The sequence below is a fragment of the Ambystoma mexicanum genome, chromosome 12, assembly GCF_040938575.1.
Source record: "Ambystoma mexicanum isolate Mex_15411 chromosome 12, UKY_AmexF1_1, whole genome shotgun sequence".
In the NCBI taxonomy this organism is placed as follows: domain Eukaryota; kingdom Metazoa; phylum Chordata; class Amphibia; order Caudata; family Ambystomatidae; genus Ambystoma; species Ambystoma mexicanum.
In genome coordinates this window covers 467,278,322-467,298,059 of record NC_090936.1, presented here as the reverse complement: position 1 = coordinate 467,298,059, position 19,738 = coordinate 467,278,322, and the positions used below count along the sequence as shown (strand labels likewise).

The window sequence follows — 19,738 nt, the reverse complement described above, 5'->3', positions numbered from 1 at the left end:
ATAAAGTCATAAACTAACTAAATTTATGCAATAAAAAAAATATATGGTAGGGAGGATGGAGAATACACCCTGTCTCTGTCTCAGATGTAGCACCTGAGATGGTGTCATCAACATGCATTCAGGTGAAATGTATATTGGAGACACTGAACATTCTAGCATTGGGCAAAATGTCCCAATACTGCCCCCTTCAGAGAAAATCACCTGGTCAACAGTTGGTTTGTGGATACATTCTAGAGGAGCACATGAAGTCTGCTTAGGGCATCTTTTGTGACTTTGCGCTAAATTAATTGCCAGAATTTACAAGCAATGCTGAAGCGTCCAATACTGAATCTAGGTCGCTAGGTTGCTAAGAGAAAGAGAACAAGTACCTTCTGTGGTAAACCAGGATTCGGACAACGAGACATGGTGTAACTTTCTCTTATTTTGTCAGTTTCAAGCAATCTTTCCCTACTAGCTTCACCTATTCTAATAAAGAAAGACAGAAAGGTGCTCATCGGAATGTCCCTCATTTAATAACAGTTATTTGTCCAGTACCCTATTCTAACCTACTGCTGTCCCTACTACTCAAAGAAAATATCTAAATTCCAAAAATATTAATAGAAGGATTTAGAGGGATGTAAGGGGCTGGCAGCTGACCTCTGACCCTCACCCTGTCCCTTCACAGTGAAGGTTTTGCTGTCCACAGTTCTAGTTCATACAACATAACTCCTGGGTGCTAAGAACTCTTTCCAGTCCACATCTTGTTCCGTCTCCACCGACTTTGGGAGCCAATCAGCCCCCCAGCCCCTTTTGTTTGTGTTTGCATGCCCCCCAGTTTTTCGTCCCACTCCAGGAATCTTCTCACTCTCAACCCTGGGCTGATCCCTCTGTTCAATCCCCACTCTGGCGTCTTCTCTGGGGCTCTCCTAGATCTTTCCCACTCTGGGATGTTTCCTGTTCTGCTCCACTCTGAGGCTTTTCTCTGTCTCACCCACCACTCGGGTGTGGTGTTGGTCTTCCCCCATTCTGGGGCTCTCTTCCTGTTTCTTCACCACTCTGGGATATCGACTGTCTTTCCCCACTCAATTTTTTTCTGAGTCTTGCCTGCCACTCTGCCCTCTTCTCTGTCTCTTCCCCACTCTGGTTTGCTTTCTGTTTCCGCCCTCTGGGGTTCTTTTCTTTTCCACTCCCCACTCTGGGGATTTTCTCTTTCTCACTTCCCACTCTGGTATGCTTTCTGCTTCTCCCCACTCAGAAGCTTTTGCTTTCTCCCCACACTGGGGCTCCTCAGTTTCACTACCCACGCTGTGACGTGCTCTTTCTCTCTCAGGACCTCCTCTCTGATCCACTCCCCATTCTGGAATGCTTTTGGTTTCTCTCTCTTTTGGCTGCCTCCCTTTACCCCTGGAGCCACTGCATACCTGTTTAATTCTTGCGGTGCTCTGTGGAATGGGCATGGAGTTGGACCGGTTCGCTGGTGATGTTGTAGCCATTTGTGCGGATTTTCAGCTGAGCTCTCCTTTAGTTTCCCAAGGTTGATCATCCTTGGGGTCGGCACGTCAAAGTTGGCACAGGGTCACGTATGCAACCTGTCATTCGGGCTCCTCACAGGCTAGACAAAGCTCACCATCCTCTTTCTCGTAATTTTGTTGGTCGAGCAGAGTCGCTTATGTGATGGGTCAACTGGGGTACGATTTGGCCATGGAAGACCTCCTTGCCTCGCTCCTGCAGCCTCTCACGACTGTTCCTGCCTGCCTGCCGCAGCATCTCTCTCTATCTGGTGCACTTTCTCGGACAGATCACTGATAATGACATTCTCACTCTGTCCTGCCAGACACACCCCTTTCTTCCGGGTTGCCACTATTAAATTCCATGGCGCTTGCCAGAACTCCTCTGTGATTATTTGGTGGCGGTACACCGCTCCAGGAGGCTTGTTCATTTGTTTCTCCTCGGTTTTGACAGGAGATTGAGCACATGTAAATCAGCAGCCAAGTTAGCCTTTTCAAAAGGATGTGTATGGTTATTGAAAACCATAGATATTCTAAAAAGGGGTTATTAGGTGTGGGGAAGGGATGGTGACTTATACCCTTCTCGAACTCCCTGTCCTCTACGTGGGAGTCAACCCCAAAAGGATCCCGCTTACCCTGGCCCATATAGGGTGTTAAGCATAGAAGGCTCACCTCCCTAGTCCCATAGTATGTGGCATCCCCTTGGGGGGAGTCACTGATCCCCCTGGAGTCATCACACTTGCTGTTTGTTCAGGTTGGACAGTACAAACATGCTTTCAGCTGCAAGTTGAATGACAGCTTTAAAGACGAGGAAGAAATTACTTCAGCGATCCGAACGTTGCTTTCAAGTCTAGAAATTATGTGTGATGGAACTTGTAGAGAGGCTCCACCGACAATGCATTTTTCACGTCTTGACAATGGGCTCTCCACTGGTATACTAAGGAATCAATTTTGAAGGAATTTCTGATGAAAGGAAGGGTTAAAGGGATGGTCTAGTAAATTTTTTTATTTAAAAAATAGATAGGCAACATAAAAAAAAATACTAGCATTCTCCGTTTTAAAACTTCCTATGTAAAATTTTGAGCTATTCAAGCTCAAAATTCGCAAAAAGCAAGCACATGGGCACATCCATTTTGTGAAATGGAGGCCCTCCTGTGCTGGCTTTTGCTTTTGCGGCACTAATGAAGGAAAAGCCAGCCATCTGTAGTAAACAAAAGCTACCGCTGGGTGGCTTTCCCTTCATTAGTGCTGTAGGCGGAGGACGGGGACCGGAGACCAGAGCAGGAAAGCTGCAGATGAATCTCGGTAAGAGCTATTTATTTTATTTTTTTAAATAAGCACTAGCTGTGTTTTTTTTTCTAAGTTTTCCAGGCTGGAGGAGCCCGGAAAACTTAGAAATAAAACCGCAGCTTTAAAAACGTTGTATTTATGTTTGCGGTCGCTTTTCAAGCGACCGCAAACATAAATACAACGTTATTGTGTTGGAAAATGCTGCGGTTTTTCTTTCCAAGTTTCTCAGGCTCCTCTGGCTCGGAGGAGCCTGAGAAACTCGGAAAGAAAAACCGCAGCGTTTTCCAACACAACCGCGTTGTTTCTGCCTGAATCTGCTTTCCCTTTTGGGGCTCTCGGGGAGCCCGAGAGCCCCAAATGGGAAAGCAGATTCAGGCAGAAACAACGCGGCATTGCGGAAAACAACCGCGTTGTTTCTGCCTGAATCTGCTTTCCCATTTGGGGTTCTCGGGCTCCCCACGGGGAGCCCGAGAGCCCCAAATGGGAAAACAGATTTAGGCAGACAACGCAGCATTTAGCATTTCCCATTTGGGTCTCTCGGGCTCCCCACGGGGAGCCTGAGAGTCCCAAATGGGAAATCAGCTGCAGGTAGAAACACTACGCGGCATGTAAACATAACCGTGTTGTGTTTCTGCCTGCTGTGGCTTTCACTTTGGGTCTCTGGTGCTCCCCTGGGAGCACCGGAGACCCAAAGTGATAGCCAAGGCAGGCAGAAACACACGCCGTTGTGTTTGAAAACGCTGCGGTTTTTCTTTCCGAGTTTCTCAGGCTCCTCCAAGCCGGAGGAGCCTGAGAAACTTGGAAAGAAAAACCGCAGCGTTTTCCAACACAATAACGTTGGCTCCTCCAGCCCGGAAAACGTAGAAAAAAAACCGCAGCTAGTGCTTATTTTTTAAAAATAAATAAATAGCACTTACCGAGATTCAGCTGCAGCTTTCCTGCTCTGGTCTCCGGTCCCCGTCCTCCGACTACAGCACTAATGAAGGGAAAGCCACCCAGCGGTAGCTTTTGTTTACTACAGCTGGCTGGCTTTTCCTTCATTAGTGCCGCAAAAGCCAGCACAGGCAGGGCATCCATTTCACAAAATGGATGCGCCCATGTGCTTGCTTTTGCGAATTTTGAGCTTGAATAGCTCAAAATTTTACATAGGAAGTTTTAAAACGGAGAATGCTAGTATTTTTTTTTTTATGTTGCCTATCTATTTTTTAAATAATTTTTTTTACTAGACCATCCCTTTAAACCGGGCCACTTTCAGAAGGCTTCATTTCTGAAAACACTATTGGATGGAATAAAACAGACTGAAAAGAACTGAGTTTCATGAATTACGATTCTGAAGAAAGTCCCAGTTCACAATTATTATCTGATTTTTAGTATGGCTAGAGGGAGAACATGAAGTATTCAGGGTATCCTGCGAGACAAATCTGAACTATTTGTCCCTTCTCCCCAGAGGGGAGCTACGCCTTTAAGGCTAGGGAGATGAGACCACTCACAAAGACCCTCACCAGGGGCCTGGGCATGTGGGACCTCACTGGGAGTGACTCCGCACTTGGGGACAAGGACACCCATTCCTGTAAGTACATTGTCTGCCTACATAGGAATTGGAAAGACTGTTGTTACTTCTATTTTGGATTCTCCTGGTAGTAACATTTCTTCAATCTCTTTGGCTTCGGGTACTGCTGGATCCCCCCCGAACTCCACAGTCAAAGAAACAAGACACTCCCCTTTTGTCTGTGATGACGTACATAAAACGATGAGGAACCTGGAATGGGGGAGAGAGAATCCTACGCACAGGAGAGCCTTTGATGGGAGAATGTCCTGGAGGGGAAGAGCCACACTAAACCCCAGTGCTGGCGGTAGCGTGAAGAGCGAGTGAATCGCTAGCCTTGTACTGGAAGGCTGACATCCTGCCTGACCAAGAAGCCAAGGTCGAGAGAGAGATGGAGAATGTAAAGAGATCATCTTGTCTGGTGGCACAACCAAACAGAATCCGTCATAGGCCTGGGGCCCTTACCAAACACCGAAACCAGACTGCAGCGGAGAGATCGGATCCATGATCTCTGCATGAGAAGTGCATTAGCTGCAGAGCCGAGACATGGAAGCGAAGCTTACGCTCCTGAAGAGGTAAAGCTGTTAAGAGTGGTGAACAGCTTATCAGAGGGTTTTGGGGAGCCCTGCAAAACTGAGAGCCGTTAATATTAGAAGCTGGGAAGGCTGCAAGGGTAACAGGAGCAAGGAAAACCCGAACAGGGAGATGTCATACAGAGGCCACTAAAGTAAACCTGAGGGCCAGAGTACTTTGGGGGGCCCAGAAAACACGAAACATAAAGAGAAGAACTGGGAGGAGAGAGAACGGGAGGGTAACAGGGCTTAAAAACGAAAACAAGGACACTATCAAACATCCCGTCAGAGATGGTGCAAGGGTGTTAAGAAATCCTTCTCTTTCTGGAAATAGGCAACCATATGGAAAACATTTAAAGACTTAAAACTTTGGCATACAGAACCTACAGAGAGGGTGAGGAATAGATGAACTTTTAAAACAAGCCTGCTTGAAAAGTATTGGGCCAAGCAAAGCCCAAAGGCAGAGGCTCTTGCACCGGCCTCCTTTTTGTCATTTTCTTTCCTATGTTGTAAGGCCAGTTAGCTAACAGGATTTGGACTAAGACTATTTCTTTTGGACTTTGACGAGCACCCTTACTTTTAGTTTTGTTAGGCAGGGAACTTCCCTCATAGCATTAAAACACTTAAGCATATCACTACTTAATCTGACTCCTTCTGGTCCGCCACACCCGTTATGAGAAGCAAAGACCCTCAACACATGTATTTTTCAGGAATGTGAACAATTAACTGAATGTTCTGTGTTGGTAGAATCAGTAGTTTTTGACTACACTAAACCTGTCAGCATATTGCATACCTTCAAAAGATTTATAAAGGCCTGATCTTGGGCAACACCTGAATCAACACTGCATTCCGCTACAGGTGGACATGTGTACCTGTATATCAGATGTACTGCCAAAGTGAAAAGGGCTTTGGTGAAGATGCTTGAAGCTGGATTCAGACCAAGTGTTGACACCGACAATCGTAAAAAAAAAAATTAAAAAAAAGAATCTGTAGCAAAGCAAATAAACTTTCTATGCTCTGCCAAAAGTGGAATATAGGAGTAAGGATCTTGAAGATTCCTTGAACATACTCACTCATTGAGCTACAACTGCTCCAAAACATGACAATGTCAATATTTTTCTTCGGGGCTGAAAAATAGTACGAGATGAACAGTTCACCCTTTTGGTGTTCCGGGACTAGCTCTATTGCATGGAGTTGAAAGAGCCGTTGAACCTAATTATCTAATTTGGAAGACTATCTTTGAACTTTTAGCATGAATGATGGCAGGGCTAGTGGCAAAGTGAGAGAATGAACAGGGATTGATGCTGCAATGCACCCAGGGATCCTGGGTTCTCTGGAACAACAGATGGGAATGGTGTGAAAGTCTGCCACTGAGCATGAATGGATGTGCATTGATAGCAAAAGCAGCAGACATCTACACCTGAACGTCAGACAAATTGAACATATCATGAGTGGTAGAAGTTGCAAGTTCTGACCTCATGTTGAGGCTGTGTTTTTTTCCAAGCTGCTAGTGTTAGTTTTGGATTGAGCCTTCAAGCAGCCTTTTAAGTCATTACAATCCTGCTAATGCTGAGAAAGTTTTTGCAAGAGGGTACAAATTGAAGCAAGAAATGTAGCGGTTATTAATTCAGTTTTACCTTTTTTAACATAGCCCATCGGAAAGGAAAAAAAACATTTAACGGTACTTCAATTATATTCTATTTATCATATTATATTCTGTATGATCTTTCAGCATTGTTTGTGGGGCTTTATTCATCACAATCGCCACAAATTCCTCAATGCTGAGTAGCAGCAATGGCACAGGAAGGCTGATTAGTATTATAAATAGTAAATGAAGCAGTATCCGCTGGCAGACAGTTCGTAATTAATGATTGTTGTGTGATTGTTTGTTTGGTATAGGTTAACCATAAAGGGCATCAGTTCATGAATATTCGTAAAGAAAAAAGGTTGTGGAAATAGTGGTGGAAGGGATGGAGGACTACAGAAAAATGGCCTCTCCACTGTTTAGTACTTATGTACTAATCATTGGAGAGGGCCCACATATTTGTACCTGGTTTTTTCATTCCCAAATGCTTTGTTTTTTAATGTTAGCCACTGTTCATTTCAGAAGAGGAGCAAAACGCAGGGAGAATACCCGTAAAGCCCCATTAACACCCAACCCCACTCCTTAATAAACAGTGCCTTTCCCAAACATACTATCTGTAACTTTATTTAAAAATGATGCATTCTAGGTGAATTTCTTGGCAATGAAAATCCTGGTTGAGATGGTTGAAGGTCCTGTAGTGGGTTTGGCAATCCTCACATCAGCAATGAATAATACGGATAGATTTGGCACTGTGGTCAACTAAGAACCCCCTTGTACCTATGTCTTAACAAGGTGTGACTTTCAATAAAGATTACTTTTTGTCCCTTTCCGGACCTCATGTCTCACCTCATGCGATGCTACGCTATTTGCGGATCCGTCTTGTTTACCTGTGACGTCACTGACGCGACGGAATACGTTGCAACGTTGCCTACATCACATCCGTGACGTACGCAGCAGCATTTATCCGGTACACGCCATTTCCAATGTTGCTCGCTGAGATTAATCCTTTTCTCTGCAGGGTTACTCGATTTAACAAGTGAGTATTTGCTATTGAAGGACTACTTGCCATTCTTAGATCCACCTGACTTCAGTGCATTACTTGGAGCCTTTGAATCAAACTTGTGCTTGTTTCACTATTACCTTCTAGGTGATATATTGGATTCTGCCATCACGGCTCTACTTTTACTTTGCTTGTCATTTGTTATGACCATCTTGGTACTCTGAGCTGTGCAGTTTCAGGGCCCTCCATTTGGTATGCGACTCCCATTGTGTTTCTATCTTTTACTTACCTGATAGCCTAGCCACCTGGCAACTGATAGTTTTGTTGTTTTTTCAATTAAGGAGTTTTTCAGGATTTGCTTGATCACATTTCTGCGCGGTAAGGTTACCCACTTTGCCACATAGCTTTACTTTACCCCTCAATGGGTCGTTTGCTTTGAGTGGTCACCATTTGAGTACTATTTTATAGTTTGTCACATCGTATTGGTTTTGCACCAGATTTTAGATTCACCTGACATACTAACTTGTTATAATGCATCTCCAGAACTTACTCCTCCATAGCCCTTCGGTGCTGTTCAATCCTTTTCTCTCTCTCTCTGCTGGGAGATAATCTTCAAAAAATTCTACTGGGTGACTCGTGCTTGAAACGCATGCAGACTGATTCCGGTGTCCTAGGCGAATGCAGGGCACCCACTTTACTAATCTGGTTTTATAGCACAAATTACAATAACTATCACATCATACTTGCCGCTATGAAACGTACATAATGATATTCCAATCATGATGTACATGCTTACTTTGATTTCTGTATTTTATCTTGTCATTGCAACCGCTTCCACAACATTTGTTCCTCCCTCTCAACCTGATATGTGGTATGCAATGCATCTTCAAATCTTTATTTGACGAATGTAATTTTGAATATGTTTTGGTCCATATGTATTTATGTCAAATTGTAATTCTTTATGCAATTTTTGACAATGTCATACTTAATTTCCTTATGGTATGCTTCTACTTTCGACATTGTTGTGTTATACAATTTTGATGTGCATGTCAAAATTATGAATTTTTGTTCTGTATTTATAATTTGTTCTAACTACTCAGCCTTGAAGATGACCTGTGTGTCGAAACACGTGTCGGCTGTTCATGATCCAATCAAACATTGATGCACTACTGTTCTTGCCTTACTGTAATGGTGTAAAGCCACCCCATCTAATGGTGCACTAGCATCCCATCTCTTATTAATTTATTGACATCTACACCTGAACGTCAGACAAATTGAACATATCATGAGTGGTAGAAGTTGCAAGTTCTGACCTCATGTTGAGGCTGCGTTTTTTTCCAAGCTGCTAGTGTTAGTTTTGGATTGAGCCTTCAAGCAGCCTTTTAAGTCATTACAATCCTGCAAATGCTGAGAAAGTTTTTGCAAGAGGGTACAAATTGAAGCAAGAAATGTAGCGGTTATTAATTCAGTTTTACCTTTTTTAACACAGTCCATCGGAAAGGAAAATAAAAATGAACGGTACTTCAATTATATTCTATTTATGATATTATATTCTGTATGATCTTTCAGCATTGTTTGTAGGGATTTATTCATCACAATCGCCACAAATTCCTCAATGCTGAGTAGCAGCACTGGCACAGGAAGGCTGATTCATATTATAAATAGTAAATGAAGCAGTATCTGCTGGCAGAACCGTTTGTAATTAATGAGTGTTGTGTGATTGTTTGTTTGGTATAGGTTAAACATAAAAGGGCCTCAGTTCATGAATATTCATAAATAAAATAGGTTGTGGAAATAATGGTGGAAGGGAAGGAGGACTACAGAAATATGGCCTCTCCACTGTTTAGTACTTATGTACTAATCATTGGAGAGGGCCCACATATTTTTACCTGATTTTTTCATTCCCAAATGCTTTGTTTTTTAATGTTAGCCACTGTTCATTTCAGAAGAGCAGCATAACGCAGGGAGAATCCCCGTAAAGCCCCATTAACAACCAACCCCACTCCCTAAAAAACAGTGCCTTTCCCAATCATACTATCTGTAACTTTATTTAAAAATGATGTATTGTAAGTGAATTTCTTGGCAATGAGAAGCCTGGTTGAGATGGTTGAAGGTCCTGTAATGGAGTTGGCAGTCCGCACATCAGCACTGAATAATATGGATAGATTTGGCACAGTGGTCAACTAAGAACCCCCTTGTACCTATGTCTTAACAAGGTGCCACTTTCAATAAAGATGACTTTTTGTCCCTTTCCGGACATTAAATGAACGTGTGCCCTCAGTGACAACCTGCAATGAAAGGCGCACTACCTCAATAGATGGAAGTTACTGAGGCATGTGGAAAGGAAGTGGTTTAGATAGTGACCAAAGTAATTTTGTAAAATTAGAAAACAAAGACAAAGAACACGCCCCTCGAAATGACCAAAGGGAGATGATAAAATTAGCTAAGCGAGGCCATAGAAACACTTTCCTATCTCCTTATTGGTGTAAAACGCAGGACTAGGTTAGTGCAGATTAGTGACACTTTCATTGCAGCGTTGGGGCTTGCACATGAGAGGAGGAGACACAATTAGCCCCATTTTAAAACTCCAACAAAGACAGCGATCGTAGAGAGGCTTTGTGTGCATTTTAGTGGTACAGGCAATTCTCAAACAGTTGGGAAGAAACTTTTCCCTGCTTTACTTCACCAGCCCCTGCAAACTGTAGCCTTCTTGTGGGATCATGTATCAAGTGAACAAAGGACTCCTTTGGAGAGCTTTTGCTTACTCAACATCTTGTGGATCTACTGGAACCCAAGCCTTGAAGAAGATTTCCACTTTCCCTTTTGATGCAGATAGTGAAATTGGGATGAAATAGGTGTTGTAAAGACTAGTAACAAGTGGGCCAAAAAATCTGTGCCACAAAATGTGCATAACTTGAAACACGTTTCTAGTGATATGCCCATCAACAAAAGTTAACATATGGGAAAACTGAAAAGAAAAACTTAAATTAAAATTCCCTTATTACGATAGGAGAGAGACACAATGAAGAAATGTCAAAAATACCATGCAAACAATCCACAATACAAGCACACGGTTTGTGGCACAACCGAATCTGAAACAGGAACATTGAAGCGATACAGTAGGCAGCAGTACTGCATATGTGTACTACTAACCCACATCTTTTAAAAAAAAAAATAATAAGTGTATCTGAATGCATTTTCAATTACACCACTATCATTTGGTGGTAGCAGTTATCACAAATTTAGAATAGCAGGAAGTCAGATGTAAGAGTAACAAGAAAGTGAGTTCTCATAGAAGCTCTGATTAAACCGCCTCAAAAAGAAACATTTTCTGAGTTGAAGAAAACAGTTTTTAGAGATCAAGTTGACGATAGCCAATAGGGGTGGATTTCTATTAACCCACAAGAAATGAGCAACAGTTGAAAATTGGAAACTTTGTGTCAGAGAGACTCCCCAATGTTTGCACTTGTTATAAAAGCATTGTCTGAGCTTCATCAAAAAACAAGACATTGTCAAATGATTATTCGTTGGAAGATTGGACACTGGTGCACTTGAAATGTCAGCATTTTACAATGACTTTCTTCAGTCTCAGATACTAAATTTGCTACCACATATGCAAGGTCATTCATTCTTTGAAGGTGGTTTGACAGAAGGGTAGCACAAAAACAAAACAGCGTTTTTTAGAGGTAAACTAAAAACATGCAATTACCCAATTAAAGCTTTTTGAGAAGAACAGACAACCAAAGGAGAGGCAAATGTAATCTATAGGAGTTCCCCCATTTTGGTAACTGGACTTCAAGCAAGGTATACTCTACAACAAGCAGATGGTCTACTACAATGAGAATACCCTCACATCTATCTCAGTTACAGTGTTTCTACAACAGAAATGGAGAACAACAAAATAGAGAATGTGCATGTCTCCAAGAACCTTTTTACACAAATCTCTTCCTGAAAAATTCTACTTAGTTCCCTAAAATATTAGTACATGTGATTTCGTTTTGATTTTTTTTTCTTAGACGGTTAGAACTAAGCGACTTCGAAACATCCTGCCAACTGCCTAAAAGTCTTTTTTTGGTAGAAAATACATTTAACTAGAAAAGGCTGACAATTTTTAAAACTTTGACGAGTACTTTTGAATACAGACAATGGGCCTCATTACAACCCTCGCGTTGGACCATGGTGCTATTAGCACCATGGTCCATGCCGGATTCCGCCATGGTGGATGGCGGAATTACCGCCCCATTACAAGGTTGGTGGGGCGGTAATTCTCCATTCGCCATGGCCCCTTCCCCATTCCCATTTTTGGCCCATAGGGCACAATGGGAATGGGGAAGGCGCTAATTACGGCACCGTAAATTACGGTGCCGTAATTAGCACCAAGGTCCCTTAGCGGGTTGGACTTTAACGTCTGCAAAAAGCAGGCGTTAAAGTGTGAATCAGGCGTTAAGGGTTTAACGGCGGCGCAGCCTTTTACGGCGCCGTTAACCCCTTAACGCCAGGGTTGTAATGAGGCCCAATGTATTAGCTCTGGAGTTTGCCCAGCAAATACGGACTATTAAAAAGTGGTAAAACTCTCTTTTGAACCAACTTGTCTAGTGTACACACATGAACTGATAGCGAGTGATCATTTTCAAACTGGTCCAATAACTATCAGCAAAACCACAATATAGCCAGAGATTCATCTCAGATCTGATTTGAGATGTTTACAAAATTGAGCGAGTGTGGACAAGACAAATAGGTATAAAACATACAATATACGCGGAGTTACTAACTCCCGGGGGTCTCTTGTAGGTGCCATCGCTGTCTGTAGTGATCAGCCGGTCTTTCTCTGCATCAGGAGGACTGCCATTGATTTGATGTCTACGGCGTTGTTTTGGTGAACGCTTTGAGCGAGAACTACAAAGAAAGAATAAATGCAACATTTCAGATGAAGACTAGTGAAAAAAAGTTATTACCTGTAACAATGGCTAATCTCTACAGACATTAATATATTCTTACACTAAAATAACCCTTTGTAGTGTAAAAGGCAGAAATCACAAAAATTACTTTATAAAAGGGCCTTGTTGCCATGTTAAAAATGCCTAATACGCTCCATGTATAATAGTCAACTTCAGAATGGTTTTGAGCAGCCACTATAAAGAAGGGGAAATTCATAAATTGATGGTAGTAAATGTATGGGAGAACCCCTGATGTAGTTTGTATTTCTCAGACAACTGACCTTCAGTATATTCTGACAGTGAATAAATGACCAAGCTGCGCACAAAAGAAAGGAGTACATATTATGATTAATGTGTGAATCTCCCTCCACAAGAGCAGTATTCGCAGATGCGGGGTATGAAACTAGCTGTGGGGCGCCTGACAGATGAGGCCCCAAAAAGGGCAAACTGGGATTACTTTTCCATCTTACTGAGAAGAGTCAGAACCAATCTGCTCCTTTTAAGTTTAGGACTGATTTGCACGTGGTTGGTCCCTTTCCATACAGGTATGATAGAACATAACATAAAAGGTGCATTTGTAGAGTGCATGTTCCATCCCAGAGGCACATCCTGCTCTACTGACAGATAACAGATGTTTATTGTTACCCAACCTAATGGTACTTATTTTGATTTGATTGATTTGATTCAAACCTAAAATACACCCATATATTGGATGCAGTAGCCCACTTAGACACACCAGCTAAAAAGAAACCATTAGCGTTGACTCAAACATTATCATCAATTTCATAATATACATCTTATCTCAAACACCATGGCGTACAGCTCAGAGGAGAGCAATGGTTAATGGTTAATCCAAAGAAATATTTATGCAGACATTTGGTATCTTCAAATCATATATGATTTTATTTCAAATGATCGTCATTGTCCTTTATTTCAAATGATGTTAATTCTAGCACGTGTATCACACCACTACCTGGTACTTCCTCAATGCAATAATATGCCAATAATATAGGGCCATGAGGATAGTTCAGGGGCAACGCATTTGTCTTGGAAGCAAGACAACGCAGAGCAACACAGGTTTGAATCCCGGTCCCGCTCTTAGAGACTGGTCTCTGGTATTAAGCGCATTATAAAAGATGAATTAATTTCTAGAAACGAAATGGTACAATTAATGAAAAAATCATTTATAAAAACTAAAGGCGATGTAGCAGTAACAGTAATTTATCCGGTATTTGTAATGATTTATTGCAGGTTCATATAAATCATGCAATATCAATGATCATTATACATAATCTTGCATTAGTTCTATGCCTAAAACCATTCATTCAGTATCTAACAGTGCAAAACCTTCACAGGCCAATTTTGGGGTCCCCAATGCCTATCCTCTTCTGAAAGTGCATGCTCATTTATGTGCAATAGCAACTTCCATCTTTCAATTCCTCTTGAAGGAAAGGCTGGCCAAGTGTTTTCTTTCTTTCCTAGAACCAGCAGTGAGACTGCAACAGTATCAAGACACACAGCCATTTTAGAAAATATGGTTCCCTTTATGGCATTATGCAGTAAAATGTTAAACACACAGTAGACAATGATACACTGCCAACAGCCCATCCTTGAACACTGTAACCGAAACCACAAAGTTACAAAAGAAAAACATAGAAGGGTACAAAATATCCTAACCACATTTAGTTTAAGGTGATGTGTGAAGCTTTCAAAATCCAAGAAATTCGCAAAGGGAGACACAGTGCCCCAAGTACTGATATTCTTAGAGACTAATCAGTTAAACTCTAAAGTGAGCAAAAAGCAAGTAAAGTGGAAGGCTTTTCTTACCTTTACAAATTTGTTTCAAAAAGTAAACAATAGCAAAAACAAAGGCTATCCCAAAGAAGACTTGACAGCAGTAAAAAGCAAATATGTCCTAACAATCGTAATGTCCAGACTACTAAAGGAGGTTCGATTGGGTACTGATTTCCCACTATTCGTTATAGGTCTCCAAGCGGTCAAGAAACCCAGAAACCCTTTCTATGGTTGTTGCGATGAGTCAGCAAGTTTTCAGTGGGAACAGAACAAGTTGGGAGAAAGGATGGAGGTGTGTGACAAGGTCAGTACTCGGACCCCGTCACAAGGTAATAGGAACCCCTCTCAGCCTTGGGTGGGAGGCCTACCAGAGTGGAAGCCAGAGCCAATCCTACCCCAGAAGTGGACGGGTCAGATTAGGGTGCCCAATTCCTGTCACTTCCGCAACTGTCTGCTTCTATATGTGCAGTAACAACATGAGTCATCCCATACCTCGTCAAGAAAATGCTGAAGCAAAAGGTGTTGCGTTGAAGCTGTGTGTGTTTATGTCACAGGTGGGTGTTTGACCAGACAAATATAAAGAAGAGGTTTCTTTACTTCCTCTACAAGGGGGAACAAGCAGCTGACAAAATGCCATTAGCGTCTTGGGTATTAGAGGGTCCTCCTCATGGGAAAGGGGGAGATACAGTATCATCCAATGAGGTCCTGACATCTACCTAGTAGTTGTCTCTTCCCATGTGATCCTCCCTCATAAAGCTGCACCCTCAGTCAGGATCCGGTAGCTGTCGTCATCCCCTGGCCACATGGGAGGAGGTCACCGCTGGGCAATTCGTGATGACTCCACTGGATTTATCACATAGGGCAACACAACCGATTCTTGGCATGACAGATTCTCCACGTCTATTTAAAAGCACCAAAAGTTCTAGTGGACATACTTCTCACTACTGTCAAAATTGCCATAAATCCCACAGGAATGTCATATTTACTTTAGAGGATCTAGGATTAAGGCTGCCAAGCTGTTCAATGTCACACTTTGTTTATACATCATGACTCCTACTCTGGCAAGAAGTACCTGCCTGCTCGCCACCCCCATCAAACACTGTATTACATCCCATGGGGCATTACAGATCCATTCCTCAATGCTGTTCGGAAACAAATCACCATGGAATCCCAGAAACCCCACTGGTGCAAAGGTCTTGCAAACACTTGTATGTGAATGGGGAACATCTCCTACCTGGAGGGTGTCTGGAGCAGCCTTTTTTACAATACTCCCTTGAGGAAACCCTGTAGGGCAGCATACATGCTAGGCCCTGTCAGACTGACACAGTAGTTATTGACAAAAGCAAGAGAAAAAAAATAAGTTCCCAAACTTAGATAGCAAGAGAAAGGATCAACTTCACACCGTGCGTCTGGGTGGATAAGACATGAGATGCCGAAGGGGACTTTCAAGCAGCCACTTGATGCCTCAAACACCAAGCATGCACTGAGAAAATTCCAATGTGGCAGCAACTCTACAAGCCCCCTTTACAGATTCTGGGAGAAAAGGTGAAAAATATACCCTCGTTATCTACCACTGGAAGAACCAATTTGGTCGATTTGAAAACCAGTTAAGGGAAACACAATCCATGTGTTAATCCAAAGCCCCAGCCAGTCCGACAGTATAAAGAGCCCGAAGTGACTGAAAAAGGGGAGTAATGAGAGGGGATCAGAGAGATTGACAAGACGCAGGGGAGTATCACATTGATCCCTGGATACATGTGGAAATCACTACTTGGGAGGAGGAAGTACACATTTGGCAACCTTGCAACAGCTGCTCTAAAGTAAGGCAGACAAGAGGACCAACCCGGAAGAGGGTAGCCTGAATGCAGGAGGGGCCCCATGTCAACGAGCGACACCATAAGAAAGCCTGAAAGTGAAGGACTTCCTCAAGACTTTCTGGAAGAGAGAACCCTGGCAGGGGGTTAATATAATATTTGCACCTGGCCGGGGAAGGGTGCTCATTCAATCAGATGGCTGGGGAAGGGTTCTCATCCAATCAAATGGCTGGAAATGTAGGCAAGAACAGACTGTACCACCCAGATTTTTCAGCCACCCAAGGCCCTTTCCCAGGTGGTACCATCTTGATTGTGGGGAAGAAATGGGGAACATCTCCTTGTTGCCTCACCACACCACCACCACCCTCTCCCCACCTGTCCGAGACATCCTGCACTCTTGCCCCAACCCCCTCCCTCCCTCTTCAGTTACCTGGTCGGCCACAGCTTTGTGCTCTGGTCCCAGCGCTCCCTTCCATCTGCGGTACCCACCATGGAAATAAAAAAGAGACTAGGCTCTTTTCTATTTACTACAGTGGGGGCCATTTTGTTTTGTTTTCATGGGAGATTGGGTTCACGCTATATGTGCAGACCCTAGTTCTCCCATGGAAATAAAAATGCACCCCCGAAAGAGCCCCAGGGTGCAAATAGCAATAACTCCCTTGTCGGGGAGCATACATGGCTGGTAACAGACAACAGCCCTTGCCAAGGCCCTTGCTTCACTCAGGCCTGCCTAGGCTCGGGGCTGGTGGGCCATTACGGCTATGTACAGCCCCCGATACAGGAGGATCACCATATTGTCTGTCTAAAAAGAACCCTGAATGAGGGGAGAAAAAAAACAATTGCTTCTGAAGTTAATCCTGAGGGACCCAAGGTCTCGCATAGAGCCGAGTTAAATGCTTAGACACCCAAACATCCGGGAAAGACCTGAAGTAAATGCCAAGTACCCCACAGTTTTAGGAAGACGTCAAGTGAATACTGAGGAACCCAATGTCTGGGAAAGATCTGAAGCGAATTCTGAAAACCGCAAGGACTGGTAGGGGCCCAATGTGAATGCTGAAAACTCTAACGTCTGGTGCAAAAAGACCTGAAGTGAATGTTGAGCAACCCAATGTATGGGAAAGACCTGAAGTGAATGTTGAGCAACCCAATGTATGGGAAAGACCTGAAGTGAATACTAAAAACCCAAGGTCTGGGAGAGATTTAAAGTGCGTTGTACAAGGCTGAGGCAAAGCCTGATGAGAAGCCTGAACTCTGGGGGAGTTCCTGGGAGGGATTGTGAAAGTAGGAAACCCAAGAGGGATCCAGAATGAGTAAGCACCTGTAGGGGCCTTGCCAGGAGACCCTTTCTATTTTGTTGTATTATATTAGACATGGACATTGAGAGAAGGATTTGTGAACTCCTCCGGTAGTCACTCTTTGGAACATCTGTGTTAGGGCTTACGCATTCAGGAGGCTAAGGACTTGAACCGTTTGTAGAGCACTTCATTGGACATTACTTTGAAGACTAAGGTGTCCTAGAAGGGACAAGGACTCATTAGATTTAGGTTACAAACTCTTTGGACCTTCAACCTTAAAAGGTATGGGATACCTGAAGAAAGCCCCCCTTCCACTTGTCCCATCCCTGGCATGGTTTGCTCTAGGAACATCATCATTAGCTGTAGATTGCGTCAGAGTTCCTATAGGAGTTTGGCCCAACCACTTCATTGTAGGAATGTTGGAAAAAACCTTCTCTTGTGAAACAAACTTAACTGGTTCGTGTGCTTCTTTGCTCGGCCTTACCAGACTGAATAGCAGCTTGTGAATATGTTCCTCTAAAAGGTGGAGAAGATATTGGTGGTGCCATTTTGTAGGCCAAAAGAGAGATGTAAGGATCTATCTTTCTGGCAAGTTTGTGCAGTTTCTGGATCACCCTGGAAATTTAGGTACAAGTCAGTAACCTACATTGGCATATTTCTTAGTGGGCTGCGAAAAGAGCATGACCCGAGATATAATCCTCTTGTATCTTAGATGTAAAATGTAGGCCTTTGAATTTTTCTACCAAGGCAAGAGGGTCTACTTAAGGAACACCATTGTTTGGAATGGCAGTGTTGTAAAGTTTAAAAACAACAAATAACCAGACAAAGGGCCTGATCACGACTTTGGCAGTAATGCCGGCGGTATTACCGCTGGCGGCATTAGCCCTACCGCCGAACTCCCCGGCGCTTATAGCGCCGGATCACGAGTTCGGCGGTAATGTAATTCCCCATTCCCCATTGAGCCCATTCGGGAATGCCCCATTCCCCATTGGGCTCAATGGGGAAAATTTGCGCTCTTATCGCCGGCGGATTTACTGCCGGTGGTAATGGTGCGAATTTTCAGCAGATTTGCCCCCGGCTCAGAGCTGGGGCGAAATCCGCCGAAGTCCTGATTTGGCAGACCCTTAAATCCGGCGGTAATAGCGCGACCGCCAGATTTAAGGGTTACCGCCAAAGTCATGATCAGGCCCAAAGTGTTCAATGTTTCATTCGGTACACTGGGAAGATGAACCAATGACCACCCAATGTCTTGCTTAAGTAGCAAAAACCACAACTCTGAATAGTGATATCAAGAATGCCTCACGTTTATACTCCATGCAGTACAGTAGGATGATGTCCGTGTGGATCAGGATATGCTTAGAAAAGCTTGAGGTGAAAGTTGGACTGCTCAGTGTTCTCACATTTAGATGCAATGCTTTTTTCTGGACCGGAACCAAATACACTGCATTGTCTAGATCTGAGGTAGGAATCACCATCCTTGAAGGAATGCATCTGAAAGCATTATCATGAATGTATTCTGCTCCTGGAACGCAATACCCTTCTATGCATTGTGCGTCCGTCTACACACCAAAGAAGAACAAGTTACTTGTTTTTGGTAACATTCTTTCTGGCAGAGAAGTCCTTATTCCCAAAGATTCCTCATGTTGTTAAATGTCCTTCCAGGGCAGACTGGATTTGAAAATGCCATCAGTGGCCCATTGCAGCTCCACAACTCCTACTGCCTGTGTCGTCGGTGCCCATGGCCTCAGACGTATATAAAGGAAGCTTCCACTAATTGTTCCTGCACTCAGAGGCCCAGGAGTAGTATAACTGTCAAAAGTTACAAGCAATACATTTGACGAGAATGGTGGGAGGTTCATTGAAGAATCCGTAGAAGGAAGGACTTATCCATAAAGGAACATTTCCTAAGCTAAGTATATTGGTATTCTATTGGATAACCCCTCCAGCCCCTTCCCCACATCAGACAACTCATCTAGTGAACCCTTACAAAGTAGTACAGGAATGGCAAGTTGAAGAAAAGTAGACAGGAACTTCTGAAACAAAGCAACCAAACCAGCATCCACAAATTCTTTCCTGCTAAGGATCAACAATCCACAGTTAAGAGAACAATCCAATCAGTCTTTCACAGGCTATTTTGCAATTGTCAAAAACAGTCCATCAAGGCACAACTCTCTCTTCCTTGAGATGTAAAAAGACTGAACATCCTCATAGGGTTGAGTTGAAGGAAATTATCTTCCACATTGGAAGGATGAGGAAGAGGAAAGACGTCTAGGAGGTAGTTTATGTATGAGATGGAATTATTTAACAGCTTTTGGAAGGAAACACAGCAAATCTCGCAGAGTAGACCTTTCTTTGTCAAACACTAAAAAATGAGGGCTCACAGACAGACTGAAGCTGACCCACATGTCAAGCAGACGT

General features: G+C 43.2%; 1 protein-coding gene across 2 annotated transcripts in view; it reads right to left on the bottom strand.

The window, feature by feature from the left end:
• KIAA1549 (KIAA1549 ortholog) overlaps nt 1-19,738 on the bottom strand; it is a 644,398-nt gene that overhangs the window by 71,126 nt on the left and 553,534 nt on the right. For both annotated transcript variants that reach the window (XM_069628735.1, XM_069628736.1), the window contains one exon: nt 12,232-12,376. In XM_069628735.1, coding sequence (XP_069484836.1) covers nt 12,232-12,376 — 145 coding nt within the window. The remainder of the gene's footprint in view (nt 1-12,231; nt 12,377-19,738) is intronic.